Below are 15,689 nucleotides of genomic sequence, written 5' to 3'. Positions count from 1 at the left end.
TTCGCAATCATCCACATACAGAAATAGAAGGGACAACGTAAACTAACAGTGTGTGTTTAGTGTCACTTGAGTTCAGCCTTATATTCATTTAACAAGTTTTTTGCCGCGATTTTGTGCAGGTCACCAATAGGCATGTGTATTCGTCTTTGTCCGAATGCATTTTCGTCCAAATTTCAGGTATTTTTGTTATCGTTTTAACGAACATGCAGAATACGAAAACTGAAAGATCCAACATAAACAAATGCTTTATTTTAGTTTTCGTTGTGACAACAGTTTTATATAGATAGGAGATTCGACATGACGCTGACAATAGAGATCTGTGTCCATCGAACCTGTGGTTGAATGTGCCTAATCTTAAGTCTATTAGTTCAAGATTATTCTACATAGAGAGAAAAGATTCGACATAGAGAGAAAAGATTCGACATTATAGAGACAATATCAAAAAAGGTTGAATGTGCCTAACCTAACTCTATTAGTCCAAGATTATTCGACATAGGGAGAAAAGATTCAACATGAAGATTCGCCGCGGGCGGACATTTATGGTCAAATGCTTTGCCAATAGTCTATTGAAGACTTCTAATGTTGGTTGACTAGTAATAATAATGAATATATATAATAAAATTATTACTACTGTCATACAACATTAGAATTCTAATATAGCTTGTAGGCAGAACATTCGACCGGAAATGTACGATTGCGGCATCGTACAGTTTAGCTGCTCCGTCGAATCTTCTTAGAACATTCAACAGACACCATAAGCCTTCAATGACAGATTTGACCTTAATTATTTCGGCTTTTCAGACGAATGCATTTTTTTTAACAAAACAAAATAAATTAAAATGAATTTTCGGGCATAACTAAATTTTTCTGTCCCGAAAACGAAATTCCGAAACAAAATATTTCAAACACCTGTAATCTGCCCCAAAGAAGCTCATGTTCTTTTTTGAGCTGAAGGTGTTTTTCAGGCGTTTTGCTTCAGGTGACAAAACACTCAAATGTGAACGGATGCCATTGAAATGGGATTTTGCTTGTTGGATGTTTTTTCAGGCGTTTAACAAGCGTTTTATGAGCTGAAAACGCTGAGATGTGAACGCAGCCTAAAGGTTAGCTCTGTCTATTCTTGAAATGACTGTCAAGTCTCAAATGCTGTCACCCACCTTACGTCTAATTTGTGCAACGTGTGTTTTTTATTCTTCCAAAAACAAAACCATAACTTTTCTCATTGAAAACACAGGGAGAAACAATTAATCACTAAGAATATTAATTTTACTGAAAAATAAAATATCAGTCTTTTGATAGATGTGTCGTTTATTTTTTTTTTTATACGTTTTGGATTGTTGAAGAAATCAATGCAGTCAAAGGACATCCAAAAAGCAATTCGAACTTGAAGCACTGGTGTTGATCAGAAGACCCTGGACCACAGGGGATCTATCCATTGAAGTTCCCATACGAAACAAAAATGAACTAAAACTGGCCTTGGTAGAGTTTGATGATATTTTCACGGTGTAACTGTGCCCACAAATCTTTCTCCAAAAGAAAATCATGATTTATGTACAACGTTACTTCAGTTTTTTCCTTGTCGTAGTAATGATCAGAATAACTTTTAAAATCGGGAGTCATGAAGCCATAGGCACTGACCTGAAAAAAAAGAACAAATATTAAAGTGAAGGTTACCTTAATGCAAATGGGTACCTTAAAGGGATTGTTGACCTTTTACGTGTAATTTACCAAAAAACACGCTCAAGCATTACTGGATCTGCTGTACAATAGTATGCAGTGCTCTGTTTAGTAAAAAATGCTTACTATTTCAGCTTCTCATGTCAATGCCCCAGGAATCTCATAAACAAGCACTTTGGCTTTGTTCCCTACCCATGCATGCACAGTCAGTTGGCCAGACCAAAGATGGTGCTGTACATCCCATGATGGTTGCACAGATGTTTATCAAAGCAAATTTCTTTTTTTATCAATGCACACTGGTATAATTTCATAAATTATTACTAAATATTAAAGATAAAACTTCACTGACTTATTAAATAACAGTTATGTATAAGTTTAATATTGTGCATTTCTTCAAACCATCCACAAACCTACACAACTTTGCTTGCTCATTAAAGAGGAAGTAAACCCTGATGAGTTTACTTCCTTTTTAATTCCCTGCAAAGGTAAAGCATAATGGACTACTATGCATCGCATAGTAGTGCATTATGTGTCACTTACCTGACACAGGAGCCAGCGAAGTCACCGCTGTCCCCTGTAGTCCGGCGCATCCATCTTCTTGGTGGGTCTCGCTGCTCCGCCACTGTCATTCGGCGAAGCTGTCACTCCCGCGCATGCGCATGGGAGCCGCCACTCGCGGCATATCGGCGTTCACAGCGGCACACTCAGTGCCTGCCATAGACAGCGGTGCCTATTTTTCAGCAAATATCTCCTAAACCGTGTAGGTTTAGGAGATATTTCTTGGACCTACAGGTAAGCCTTAATCTAGGGTCAAAGTGGTTTGTAAGGGTTTACAACCACTTTAAAGCGTTTGTTACCCCAACATTTCATATTCCTGATATGTGCCTGCTGTACCATGTAATTGTTTGAGAAAGTATCATAATCTCTTTGTATTGTTTCCTTCATGTGAAACCCCTGGTGCTCCTGCCAGTCCCTCTGCTTTCCTATTAAAAACTGACAACACTGAGCAGGAAAACACACCGTGGTCAGTCCTCTAGTTATGCTGGGAACTCAGTGTGCTCTTCTCCAATGATCAGACTTGTCCTGACACGCCTCTGTTGCACAGCCTTTCATTGGGAAGCTCAGTCTACTGCTGCTTCTCTTCCCCCAGCCCTTATGCAGCTGAGAACAGAGGGAACGTGATCACTTATTAAAAAAAAAAAAGGAAAAGGGGTATTTATAATTTTTTATATATATATATATATATATCTATACAAAAATGTTTTGCATTTCATTTCTATTTTAAACTGAATGAGTTGTTTTACAAGGTGATCATTTACAATCATTTTAAGGCTTTTTTCTATTGCAGTTTCCTGCTGCCAGCGTGTACCTGGGTCCATGTGAACTGTCATGCCTTGTTCACACCGTCGGAAATTCAGACGGAAAAGGTCCAATCAGATTATATTGTCAGAAAATCTGATTGTGTGTGGGCTCTATCGCACTTTTTCCGTCTGAAATTCCAATGGAAAAAATTTGAGAGCAGGATCTCAAATTTTCCGACAAAAAAATCCGATCTGACTTTTTTCGATCGTTTGTAGAGAATTCCGATCGAACAAAGTGCCACGCATGCTCAGATCAAATTACGAGACTAAAGTTATTGGCTACTAGCCTGAACGTAGTCCCGTTGTAACTAACGAACGTCATCACATTCTGAACTATTGGATTTTCCGACAACTTTGTCCAACCGTGTGTATGCAACACCAGTTTAGGACAAAATCCGTTGGAAAAAATCAGACGGATTTTGTGGTCGGAATGGCCAACCGTGTGTACAGGGCATCAGTCTCTGCACTATCACTGACCAAATAGCTGTACTTCAGCTTGCTTTTATAGCCTGTATGTTGTGTCTTGACACACGATGCTGTAAGTGAGGATAGGTTCAGCACAGTCTTCCTCCCAATGCTGCATTTTTTTTATTGTTTTACAAAAACATGGAAGAAACGTGCAACATACAGAAGGTAAATTCAAAAAAGGTACAAATCATCAGGTAAATCAGTGGTCTCCAAATGGTGGCCCGGGGGCCAGATGTGGCCCTTTGTTTGCTTTTATCTGGCCTTTGGCCCTATTTCATCCACTAATACCAACAATGGGGCCTAATTCCCCCTACTGACACCAATGAAGGGGGCACATTTCCTCCCAATGACACAAACAATGGGGCCCAATAACACCAGTGATGGGGCACAATTCCTCCCAATGACACAAACAATGAGGCCCAATAACACCAGTGATGGGGCACAATTTCTCTTAATGACACCAATGATGGGGCCCAATAACATCAGTAACGGGGCACAATTCCTCTTAATGACACCACTGATGGGGCACAATAGCATCAGTAATGGGGCACAATTCTTCCCAGTTACACCAATAATGGGGCACAATTACTCTCACTGAAATAAACAATGGGACATTATTTTTTCCCACTGATGTCAGGACCTTTTCTCCTCCCACTGGCCACAGTCCGGCCCTCCTAAAGTCTGAAGGACAGTAAAGTGGCCCTTTGTTTAGAAAGTTTGGAGACCCCTGATGTAAATGATATACAATGAATCTCTTGTTAAAAAGGCCATTTCATTGCCTGCTACCACTGCATTTCCAGAGCCAAGTCTGTTTCATTGTAAGGGTGTTTTCTAGGTTCAGAAGTTGAGCAAGGCTCCATTCACACTTGTGCGACTCCAGAGTTGCACAATTTCCAGTGCAACTTTGATCCGACATTATACTCTCTGGCACTAAGTCGCATCAAAGTAGTGCAGGCACCTTTTAAAGAGTAACTCCACATTTGTTGGGAAAGAAACATTCCTTCTGGGTGATCTATGTACATTACAAGGATTTTAACTAACTTTGTTGCAGATTCCTACCTTTTGTTATTCTGAAGAATTTCCTGTGTGTTTGTCTGTATCCATGTTCTGGGTGAGTCTGTATGGGAGTGGTTTCATAATTATCAACCAACTGCTGCAACTGCAGGAAATGAGGAAAGTTGCAGGGTCTGCATGCCTTTAGCCATGATTTCCTATTGGCAATATCTCAGCAAAATTGTACTTTTTGTTGTAAGGGGTGCCTGAAATCTGAATTGTATCTTAGTGCAGACTTCTGGGAAAATCAGTGAGCCAATCACAAAAGGGGAAAATTTTGTTTCTGAGGGGCGTTATGTACACGTTCTATGTACAGGACACCTCCAGGTTGCCATATTGCTTTGCATTTTACAGAAACTTACAGAGCTGCAGATTGAAAAGGAAAGGTGATTTTTAATAACAATCGGTTACAATATTATTTGTGTCACAATTGTATATGCTATATCAGTTTTCTTTATTTGCTATTTCCTTTCCCCGTGAAAGTGGAGTTACCCTTTAAGTCCCACCGATCTGAACAGGTGTCATTGAAAACAATGGGCTTCGCCTTGTCATGCGTCTTTATGTGTCCAAAGTTGCATGACAAGTCACACAAGTGTGAGGGTACACTACAGGTATGTTACGCCTTTAACCACTTGCTTACAGGGCACTTAAACACCCTTCCTGACCAGACCAATTTTCAGCTTTTGGTGCTCTCACACTTTGAATGACAATTACTCAGTCATGCAACACTGTACCCAAATGAATTTTGTGTCCTTTTTTTTCCACAAATAGAGCTTTCTTTTGGTGGTATTTGATCACCTCTGGGGTTTTTATTTTTTGCGCTATAAATGAAAAAAGACCGAAAATTTTGAAAAAAAACGCATATTTCTTTGTTTCTGTGACATAATTATGCAAATTATTAATTTTTCTTCATAAATTTTGGCTACAATTTATACTGCTACATATCTTTGGTAAAAATAACCCAAATTAGTGGATATTATTTGGTCTTTGTGAAAGTTATAGAGTCTACAAGCTGTGGTGCGAATCGCACAAAATTGATCACATCTGATGTACTGGTGGCCTATCTCGCTTCTTGTGACCCGAACAAGTCAGGAAAGTACAAATACCCCCCAAATGACCCCTTTTTGGAAAGTAGACATTCCAAGGTATTTAGTAAGAGGCATGGTGAGCTTTTTGATGTTGTCATTTTTTTCCCACAATTCTTTGCAAAATTAAGATTTTTCATTTTTTTTATTTTTCTCCACAAAATTGTCATTGTAATAGGTTATTTCTCTCACATGGCATGTGTATACCACAAATGACACCTCCAAAAAAATTCTGCTACTCCTCCTGAGTATTATGATACCACATGTGTGGGACTTTTTCACAGCCTGGCCACATAGAGAGGCCCAACATGCAGGGAGCGCCATCACGTGTTCTAGGAGCATAAATTACACATCTATCTTGTTGACTACTTAATACACTTTTGAAATACCAGAACAATGACACGTGACACTGATGACAGATGGCACTGATACGTGGCAATGATGACACTTATACGTGGCACTGATGACAGATGGCACTAATATGTGGCACTGATGACAGATGACACTAATATGTGGCACTGATGACACGTGGCACTAATACGTGGCACTGATGACACGTGGCACTAATACGTGGCACTGATGACACGTGGCACTAATACGTGGCACTAATACGTGCCACCGATGACAGATGGCACTAATACGTGGCACCGATGACGCGTGACACTGATGACAGATGGCACTGATAAGTGGCATTGATGACACGTGACACTGACAACAGATGGCACGTGACACTGACAGGTGGCACTGATGACAAATGGCACTGATACGTGGCACTGATGACAGATGGCACTAATACGTGGCACTGATGACAGATGGCACTATGTGGCACTAATGACACGTGGCACTGATGACAGGTGCCACTTATACGTGGCACTGATGACAGATGGCACTGGGGACAAATGGCACTGACAACAGGTGGCACTGGGGACAGATAGCACTGGGGGCAGGTGGCACTGGGGTGGGGTGGATTGCACTGGGGTGGATGGCACTGGGGCGGATGGCACTGGGGCGGATGGCACTGGGGCAGGATGGCACTGGGGGAGGATGGCACTGGGGGAGGATGGCACTTTTTTTTTTTACACTTTTTTTTTTTCTCTGTGCACTGACGGCTGCTGCAGCCGTTCATCTCTCCCCTCTCACACGCTGTCTGTGTGAGGAGGGAGAGCGGCGCTGAGAGATGATCTCATATGTTTACATATGAGATCATCTCCCATTGGACACGCCGATCACGATGTAAACGGCCGCTGTGATTGGCCGTTTACAGCGATCTGTGTTTGCCTGTCCCCGGGGGACACGGCGAACACAGAACTTCCGCGATGCGCACCCGCGGCGGCGCGCATTGCGGAAGTAAACAATAGGACGTCCAGGGACGGCCAATTGCAGGAAAGCGCCTGCTCTAAGGCCGTAAATCGGCTATAGGGCGGGCGCGAGATGGTTAAAGGAGAAGTCCAGCCAGAGCTTGTTTGGCTGGGCTTCTCCTATGGGTCACAGGAGTGCAGTCCGCTCTCTGCTTACGTCACACAGATCAGTCCAGGCACCGCGTCATCTCGACTCTGGAAGTCTGGATCCGTCAGGTGGCTGGACTGATGGCTGTCTCAGCCTCTCAGCGAGCCGCTGAGATAGCTACTCCCTGCCCCTCCACAGCTCAGAGCTCCAATGTGGAGGAGCAGAGCAGGAGAGCTGCTGACTGACAGTCAGCAGCTCTCCTCTCGGGGAGCAGAGAGAACCGAGCCATCGACGATGTTCAGTAGCTCAGTTCTCAGTGCAGAGACGTCGGAGGACAGATTCAGCATCGGAATGATGCAGCATTCACCTAAGTATAATGAGGAAAAAACCCCAAGCCCACCCATACTTCTTTAAAATGTGCTTCAGTGAGTTACAGAAGAATGTCTCTGGGAATAAAAGTTTGCATAAGTATCATCGATACAAGTAATGCTCTGACATAAAGGTATTTCCAAAGTCTTTATTGGGGATGTGGAATGTTTGGTGTATGTTCTCAAACGATTTCAGGAAGTCCTCATCACCTAACTGGTTGAGAGTGTCCAAATCTAGGGATCTCCAACTCTGAAGGGAACATTCTGCGGTGAAGATTTCTCAAGTTTAGAGGGAAAGACATGGTAGAGGTAGAGGACATAGTGGAGTATTGTAAAGAACTGGTAAGAGATTTCCATATTTTAACTGGAATAATTGTCATAAGGTGAGTCAGATGTGTACTGTATATAAGAAGAATTAGATCTTTAGGTTATGCGTTTAAAGTTGTCAATTCTATGTATCCAATGTAGCCAGAACTGAGGTGTCGGATAAGGAACCAGCCGTGGCCAACGTGGAGCAGGGTGTCTCTGTTGCTGTGACTACCGGTTTTGCATGATTGCGTGCTTTGTGAAGTTCTGCATGCAAACTCTGTAGTCACAGCAACAGAAACGCCCTGCTCCACATTGGCCATGGCTGGTTCCTTCTTCAACACCTCAGTCCCGACTTGTCTTCGGTGACGTCCCCTTCCTTCAACGCTCCCCACGGACCTTTCCCCCGGGACACAGTCAACCGCTTGTCTCTATTCACATTGCCAGTGTCAGTGACACCATGTTCCCTTGCCGGTGGGTCCAGCTCTACACACCACACACTGCAGCTGGTGTGTCCTTGTGGCTTTCCATGGTCGGTGTCCCTTGGTTGGTCCTAGTGATCCATCAATGCCTGAGCCAGCCTTGTGGTAACGTTGTCATTCAAATTTGTACTGTTTTACTCTTTGGATTAAATCACCAGCAACCTTTTTGTGGTTCATTGCAGCCATTACCCATCAAATCCAGCTCAGTTCCTGAGTGCTGTCAACCAGTGGCGGAACTAGAACCTTCAGGGCCCCGATGCAGGAAACCATGGCGGGCCCCCCCCCCCCCCCGACCTCCGGACAGGGCTCTTTTCTCCAAGCCCAATGGTGGAACACCAGGGCCCAGTCCCAAGTGGGTGGCTGCATATAAAGGAACTGATTTAAAAAACATCAATTACAGCCACTGTGCCCATCAAACGCCACCACTGTACCATCTAATGCCACCACTGTACCATCAAATGTCACTACTGTGCCCATCAAACTTTGCCGCTGTGCCCATCAAATGCCACCGCTGTGCCCATCAAATGCCACCGCTGTGCCCATCAAATGCCACCACTGTGCCCATCAAATGCTGCCACTGTGCCCATCAAATGCTGCTACTGTGCCCATCAAATGCTGCCACTGTGAATCCCCACTGCCCGCTCACTGTCTGCCCGCCACTTACCGTGTCTTGGTGGGGCAGCGGGTAACGGCCATGAGCGGGGTCCTCCATGCAGCTACTGCCATCCTCATCTCCCGTCCTCTCCTCCTGATGGGCGTCCAATAGCTGTGTCTATCGTTTCAGCCACCCGGCACCCCAAAAGGAACCAGACACCTAAAAATGAGGGTGGCAGCGGTGGCCATGGATAGATACATGCTATGCTATGCATGAATCTATCCATTGGTCATAGAGGGGGTGGAACCTGTGCACCCTTTTGGATGCACCGCCACTGATAAACACATGCACACACACATGTATACATACACATACATATATGAACATACACACACATACATACATACATGCTCTCACACACACACACACATACATGCATGCTCTCACACACACATACAAGCATGCTCACACACACACATACAAGCATGCTCACACGCACACACACAAGCATGCTCACACACACACACACACATACATTAATGCTCACACACACACATACATGCTCACACACACACATACATACAAGCATGCTCACGCACACACATATAAGCATGCTCGCACACACACACATACATGCATGCTCACACACACATACATGCATGCTCACACACACACACATACATGCATGCTCACACACACACACATACATGCATGCTCACACACACACACACACATACATGCATGCTCACACACATACATGCATGCTCACACACATGCATGCTCACACACACACACACATACATGCTCACACACACACACACACACACATACAAGCATGCTCACACACACACACACATACAAGCATGCTCACACACACACACAAGCATGCTCACGCACACACAAGCATGCTCACACGCACATACAATCATGCTCACACGCACACACACGCATGCTCACACACACATACAAGCATGCTCACACACATACATACAAGCATGCTCACACACACGCACATACGAGCATGCTCACACACACATACATACAAGCATGTTCACACACACACACAAGCATGTTCACTCATACAAGCATGCTCACACACACATAAAAGCATGTTCACTCATACAAGCATGCTTACACACACAAGCATGTTCACTCATACAAGCATGCTTAACCACTTCCCGACCAGCGCACGACGATGTACGTCGACAGAATGGCACGGGCAGGCATATTGGCGTACATGTACGTCCAATATTCGTTGCCGCCGTGCCGTCGGGAGCGCGCCGCCGGCGGCGCGCTCCCGCGCTGGTCGGGACCCCCGTGAGTCCGGTCGCGGGACCCGCGGACTCGATCGCCGCGGGCATCCCCGCGATCGTCTCACGGAGCGGCCGAATGGAGGAAATGCTGTATAAACAACATTTTCCCATTCTGCCTAGCAACTAGTGACGCTGATCTCTGCTCCATGTGATTGGAGCAGAGATCAGTGTACACTAAATGAAAGCCCAACCCCCCCACAGTTAGTAACACACCCCTAGGAACACTTAACCCCTACACTGCCACCCACAGGTTAACCCTTTCACTGCCAGTGTCATTTACACAGGAATCACTGCATTTATATAGCAGTGATTACTGTATAAATGACAATGGTCCCAAAAATGTGTCAAAAATGTCCGATGGGTCCCCGACAATGTCGCAGTCACAATAAAAATCGCAGATCGCCGCCATTACTAGTAAAAAAACTAAAAATAAAAAATTATTAATAAAAATGCTATAAAACTATCCCTATTTTGTAAATGCTATAACTTTTGCGCAAACCAATCAATAGTCGCTTATTGCGATTTTTTTTACCAAAAATATGTAGAAGAATACGTATCGGCCTAAATTGAGGGAAAAAAATGTTTTTTTATATATTTTTGGGGGATATTTATTATAACAAAAAGTAAAAAATAATGCGTTTTTTTCAAAATTGTCGCTCTATTTTTGTTTATAGCGCAAAAAATAAAAACCGCAGGGGTGATCAAATACCACCAAAAGAAAGCTCTATTTGTGGGAAAAAAAGGACATCAATTTTGTTTGGGAGCCACGTCGCACGACCGCGCAATTGTCAGTTAAAGCGACGCAGTGCCTAATCGCAAAAAGTGGTCTGGTCTTTGACCAGCAAATTGGTCCGGTCTGAAAGTGGTTAAACACACAAGCATGTTCACTCATACAAGCATGCTCACACACACACATAAAAGCATGTTCACTCATACAAGCATGCTCACACACACACATACAAGCATGTTCACTCATACAAGCATGCTCACACACACATACAAATACAAATACAGTAGATAGGCTTATTAAATTAAATGTAAAAATGTGAGGAGCTGCCGCACAGTGCCGATTTCAGTTCGGCTGATGATTGTGAGCTCCTCTCAGCCTTCCCTCCTATCGCAGAAGTACAGGGGACCCTCGGGCCCCCTGCAGCAAGGGGCCCGGTCGCCATGGCGATCTTGGCGACCCCTATAATTCCGCCACTGCTGTCAACCCTTTTTGACGTCAACATTTCAGCATCTGATCCTTTTCCATTAGACAGCAGCACGGTCATGGGATTTTTACTGTGATTAGCTCCTGGGATTCAAACTTTCCCAGCAATTATGAGACTATCTTGTTGAAGTTTCTTAATTTTCCTAATAAGAGCAGCTAAAAAGGATTTTTGGTTTACATTCAGTGAGTATAAGTTAATAACAGTATAGATTTGACTACAGGCATACTCCACTTTAGTACACAATGGGGTTTATTTACTAAAGCTGGAAAGTGCAAAATCAGGCTCACTTCTGCATAGGAACCAATGAGCTGCCAGAATATATTATCAAAGCTTAACTGAACAAGCTGGAGTTAGAAGCTCATTGGTTTCTATGCAGAAGTGAGCCTGATTTTGCACTTTCCAGCTTTAGTAAATAAACCCCATTGTGTACTTAGAAGTGGGGTATGCCTGTATTAATATTCACTCCTGAGATGATATACCTGCCCCCATAGTCACATTCTAAAAATAAAAATTGAAAAGCAACCTGATTTTCAACTGTAAAAGTGACTCCCTTTTCTGTAAATGTAAAGAAGCAGTGGGGAAGTTACACAGGTGAGTTTTTTGAACAAAATGGATGTCACAAATTCTCTACAACATAGAATCTTTATAAAGGTTATTTAGTCCCTTCACTTTTAACCACTTCCCGACCGGCGCACGAAGATGTACATCGGCAGAATGGCATGGGCAGGTAAATTGGCATACCGGTACGTCCATTTCAAATTGCAGACGTGCCATCATGCGCGCGCCGGTCGGGACCACCAGGAGTCCGGACGCGGGTCCCGCGGACTCGATCGCTGCGGGGATACCCATGATCGTCTCACGGGGAGGCTGAACGGGGAGATGCGGAAGTAAACAGCATCTCCCCGTTCTGCCTAGCAACAAGTGACTCTGATCTCTGCTCCGTGTGATTGGAGCAGAGATCAGTGTTCACTAACACATAGCCACGCCCCCCACAGTTAGTAACACGCCCCTAGGACACACTTAACCCTTACACTGCAAACCCCTGGTTAACCCCTTCACTGCCAGTGTCATTTACACAGGTATCAGTGCATTTGTATAGCACTGATTGCTGTATAAATGAAAATGGTCCCAAAAATGTGTTAAATATGTCCGATGTGTCCGCCATAATGTCGCAGTCACAATAAAAATTACTGATTGCCCCCATTACTAGTAAAAAAAAAAATTATTAATAAAAATGCCATAAAACTATCCCCTATTTTGTAAACGCTATAAATTTTGTGCAAACCAATCAATAATCGCTTATTGCGTTTTTATTTACCAAAAATATTTAGACGAATACATATCGGCCTAAACTGAGGGAAAAAAAATTTTTTTTATCTTTTTGGGGGATATTTATTATAGCAAAAAGTAAAAAAGAATGCGTTTTTTCAGAATTTTTGCTCTTTATTTGTTTATAGCGCAAAAAATAAAAACCGCAGGGGTGATCAAATTCCACCAAAAGAAAGGTCTATTTGTAGGAAATAGTCAGTTAAAGTGCCGTATCGCGAAAAAGTGGTCTGGTCTTAAGCCAGCAAAATGGTCCAGTCTAAAAGTGGTTTAAGAGGTCATTTTAAGACTTCTATTAATCCTTAAGGGCTTGCTTGGAGTTGCCTGTATATTGAGATAGAGGAGGGCTCTGCAGGGTCAGTGGAATCATAATCACTACGAAATTGAAGGCATCAAGGGTGTAAATCCTACATGTCACATAGCGGTAGTACACTGACAGATGGAAACATCTTTTAACCGATTCAGCCTCGGAAGGATTTACCCTCTTCCTGACCAGAGCACTTTTTGTGATTCGGCACTGTGTCGCTTTAACTGACAATTACGTAGTCATGCGACATTGCACCCAAACAAAATTGACATCTTTTTTTCACCACAAATAGAGATTTCTTTTGGTGGTATTTGATCACCTCTGTGTTTTTATTTTTTTACAAAAAAGAGACAATTTTGAAAAAAAGCAATATTTTTAACTTTTTGCTATAATAAATATCCCCGAAAAATATATATATAAAAAAAAATGGCTTTCTCAGTTTGCAATATTGCAATATTGCAATAAGCTTATATTGGTATATGCGCATATATTGCCCAAAAGTTATAGCGTCTACAAAATAGGGGGTAGAGTTATGGCATTGTTATTATTATTTTTTTATTAGTAATGGCAGTGATCTGAAATTTTTATTATGGTGGACACATCGGACACTTTTGACACTATTTTGGGATCATTGTCATTTATACAGCGATCAGTGCTATAAAATGCACTGATTAATGTGTAAATGACACTGGCAGGGAAGGGGTTAAACACTAGGGGGTGATCAAGGAGTTAAGGGTGTCTTAGGGAGTGATTCTAATTGTGGGGGGGATTGTCTCACTAGAACATGACAGAGATCACTGTTCCCAGTGACAGGGAGCAGTAGATCACTGTCATGTTGCTAGGCAGAATAGGGAAATGCCTTGTTTACATCTCCCCACTCTGCTGCTCTATGACACGATTGGACAGTGGACATCGAGTCCATGGCACCTGCGGGCATGGTCATGGAGTACACGGCATGCCCACGATGCCGCAACTCAAAGGGGACATACCTGTACACACATTTGCCCAGCCATGCCATTGTGCCGACGTACGTCGTTGTGCGCTGGTCGGCGTGTGGCTAATAAACAATGATACATGGCCTTTACCTCAGGCCTAAAACATTTATTAGGATAAGTACTTACCTGAACAAATAGCATACAGCAATGCAGCCAGCACACATATGCTGTGGGGTGTAGTAATGGATCATTGTCCATAAGATCCAAATCTTATGTGTTATTGAAATATAGCACAAATCACAATGTGCCCACAGTAACCATAGCAATAGAAGCCATTCATTAAAACAGAACTCCAATTTTCTCCCATGCAGTTGGTTTTTGCCTTTTGTCTAGGAGCACAAGGAAAAGCTGTACATACCCACTCATTCAATCCTCCACAAAACAGTGCCTCCCCGCGTCCAGCAGCGAACTGTTCCTGCCATCCTCATGTCCAGAGCCGGTCTATGGACGTGATGACGTCAGGAACAGTCCATTCACAAGACCGCTAGCCTGCAGAGGGGCAGGAGTGGCAGGGACCGATCTTGCAGTCGGTGTATTAAGTATATTTTCACTCCACAATCCCTTAGACAAAATCGAGCAGTTAACACATGCAGTGCAGGCATAGTCCCACTGCATGGAAAAATATTGTTTTTCCCCAAAGTTCTTCTTTAAGTTTTATTAACTCGGACTAGATCCGGATCGGGCGGCACAGTGTTGTAGTGGTTAGCACTCTTTTAGCATTAAAGAGGGTTGCTGGTTCGAATCCCAACCACAACACTGCCTGCCTGGAGTTTGCATGTTCTCCCTGTACCTGCATGGGTTTCCTCTGGGTACCCTGGTTCCTCCCACACTCCAAAGGCATGCAGGTAGGTTAATTGGCTTCTGTCCAAGATTGGCTCTAGTATATGAATGGGGACCTTGGATTGTGGGCTCCTTGAGGGTAGGGACCAATATGAGTGTGCAATGTACAGGGATAGGGACAACTGTAGACACCCACTCAGGATTAGGGATGAGCTTGGTGTTCAAGTTGAACACATGTTTGACTTGAACACCAGCTGTTCATCCGTTCGGTGAAGCCAGAACTCTGTGGGGCGTTCGCGCCAAATTCATGTGGTGCTCACAGCCCACAATGCACTGCACCATTGCTATCAATGCTATCAGCCATCTGCAGGAGTTTTTGGGTGTTGTCTGTGTGCCCTGAGCGCAGTATACACCTGTATCTACCTATATAGCTATATTGCTCTTCTGTAATTGAGCTATCAGCCATCTGCAGGAGTTTCTGGGTGTTGTCTATGTGCCCTGAGTGCAGTATACACCTATATAGCTATATTGCTCTTCTGTAATTGAGCTATCAGCCATCTGCAGGAGTGTCTGGGTGTTGTCTGTGTGCCCTGAGCGCAGTGTACACCTGTATCTACCTATATAGCTATATTGCTCTTCTGTAATTGAGCTATGAGCCATCTGCAGGAGTTTCTGGGTGTTGTCTGTGTGCCCTGAGCGCAGTATACACCTGTATCTACCTATTTTACTTTATTGCTCTCCTGTAATTGAGCTATCAGCCATTTGCAGGAGTTTCTGGGGGTTGTCTGTGTGCCCTGAGCGCAGTATACACCTGTATCTACCTATATTGCTCTTCTCTAATTGAGCCATCTGCCATCTGCAGGAGTTAGTTGGTGTTGTGTGCCTCCAGCACAGCACAGTATACACCGGTATC

At 43.6% G+C, this 15,689-nt stretch overlaps 1 protein-coding gene across 3 annotated transcripts in view; it reads right to left on the bottom strand.

The window, feature by feature from the left end:
* Positions 1-1,144: 1,144 nt before the first annotated feature.
* ST6GALNAC1 (ST6 N-acetylgalactosaminide alpha-2,6-sialyltransferase 1) overlaps positions 1,145-15,689 on the bottom strand; it is a 374,560-nt gene continuing 360,015 nt past the window's right edge. For all 3 annotated transcript variants that reach the window (XM_077459293.1, XM_077459292.1, XM_077459294.1), the window contains one exon: positions 1,145-1,638. In XM_077459293.1, the coding sequence (XP_077315419.1) occupies positions 1,465-1,638 (174 nt within the window). In that variant the 3' untranslated portion in view covers positions 1,145-1,464. The remainder of the gene's footprint in view (positions 1,639-15,689) is intronic.

This window comes from Lithobates pipiens, unplaced genomic scaffold, assembly GCF_037356315.1.
Source record: "Lithobates pipiens isolate NorthernLeopardFrog02 unplaced genomic scaffold, aLitPip1_a1.2 Scaffold_28, whole genome shotgun sequence".
Taxonomy (NCBI): Eukaryota; Metazoa; Chordata; class Amphibia; order Anura; family Ranidae; genus Lithobates; species Lithobates pipiens.
Note: the sequence above shows the minus strand (reverse complement) of the source record. Positions and strands in the feature narration are given on the sequence as shown.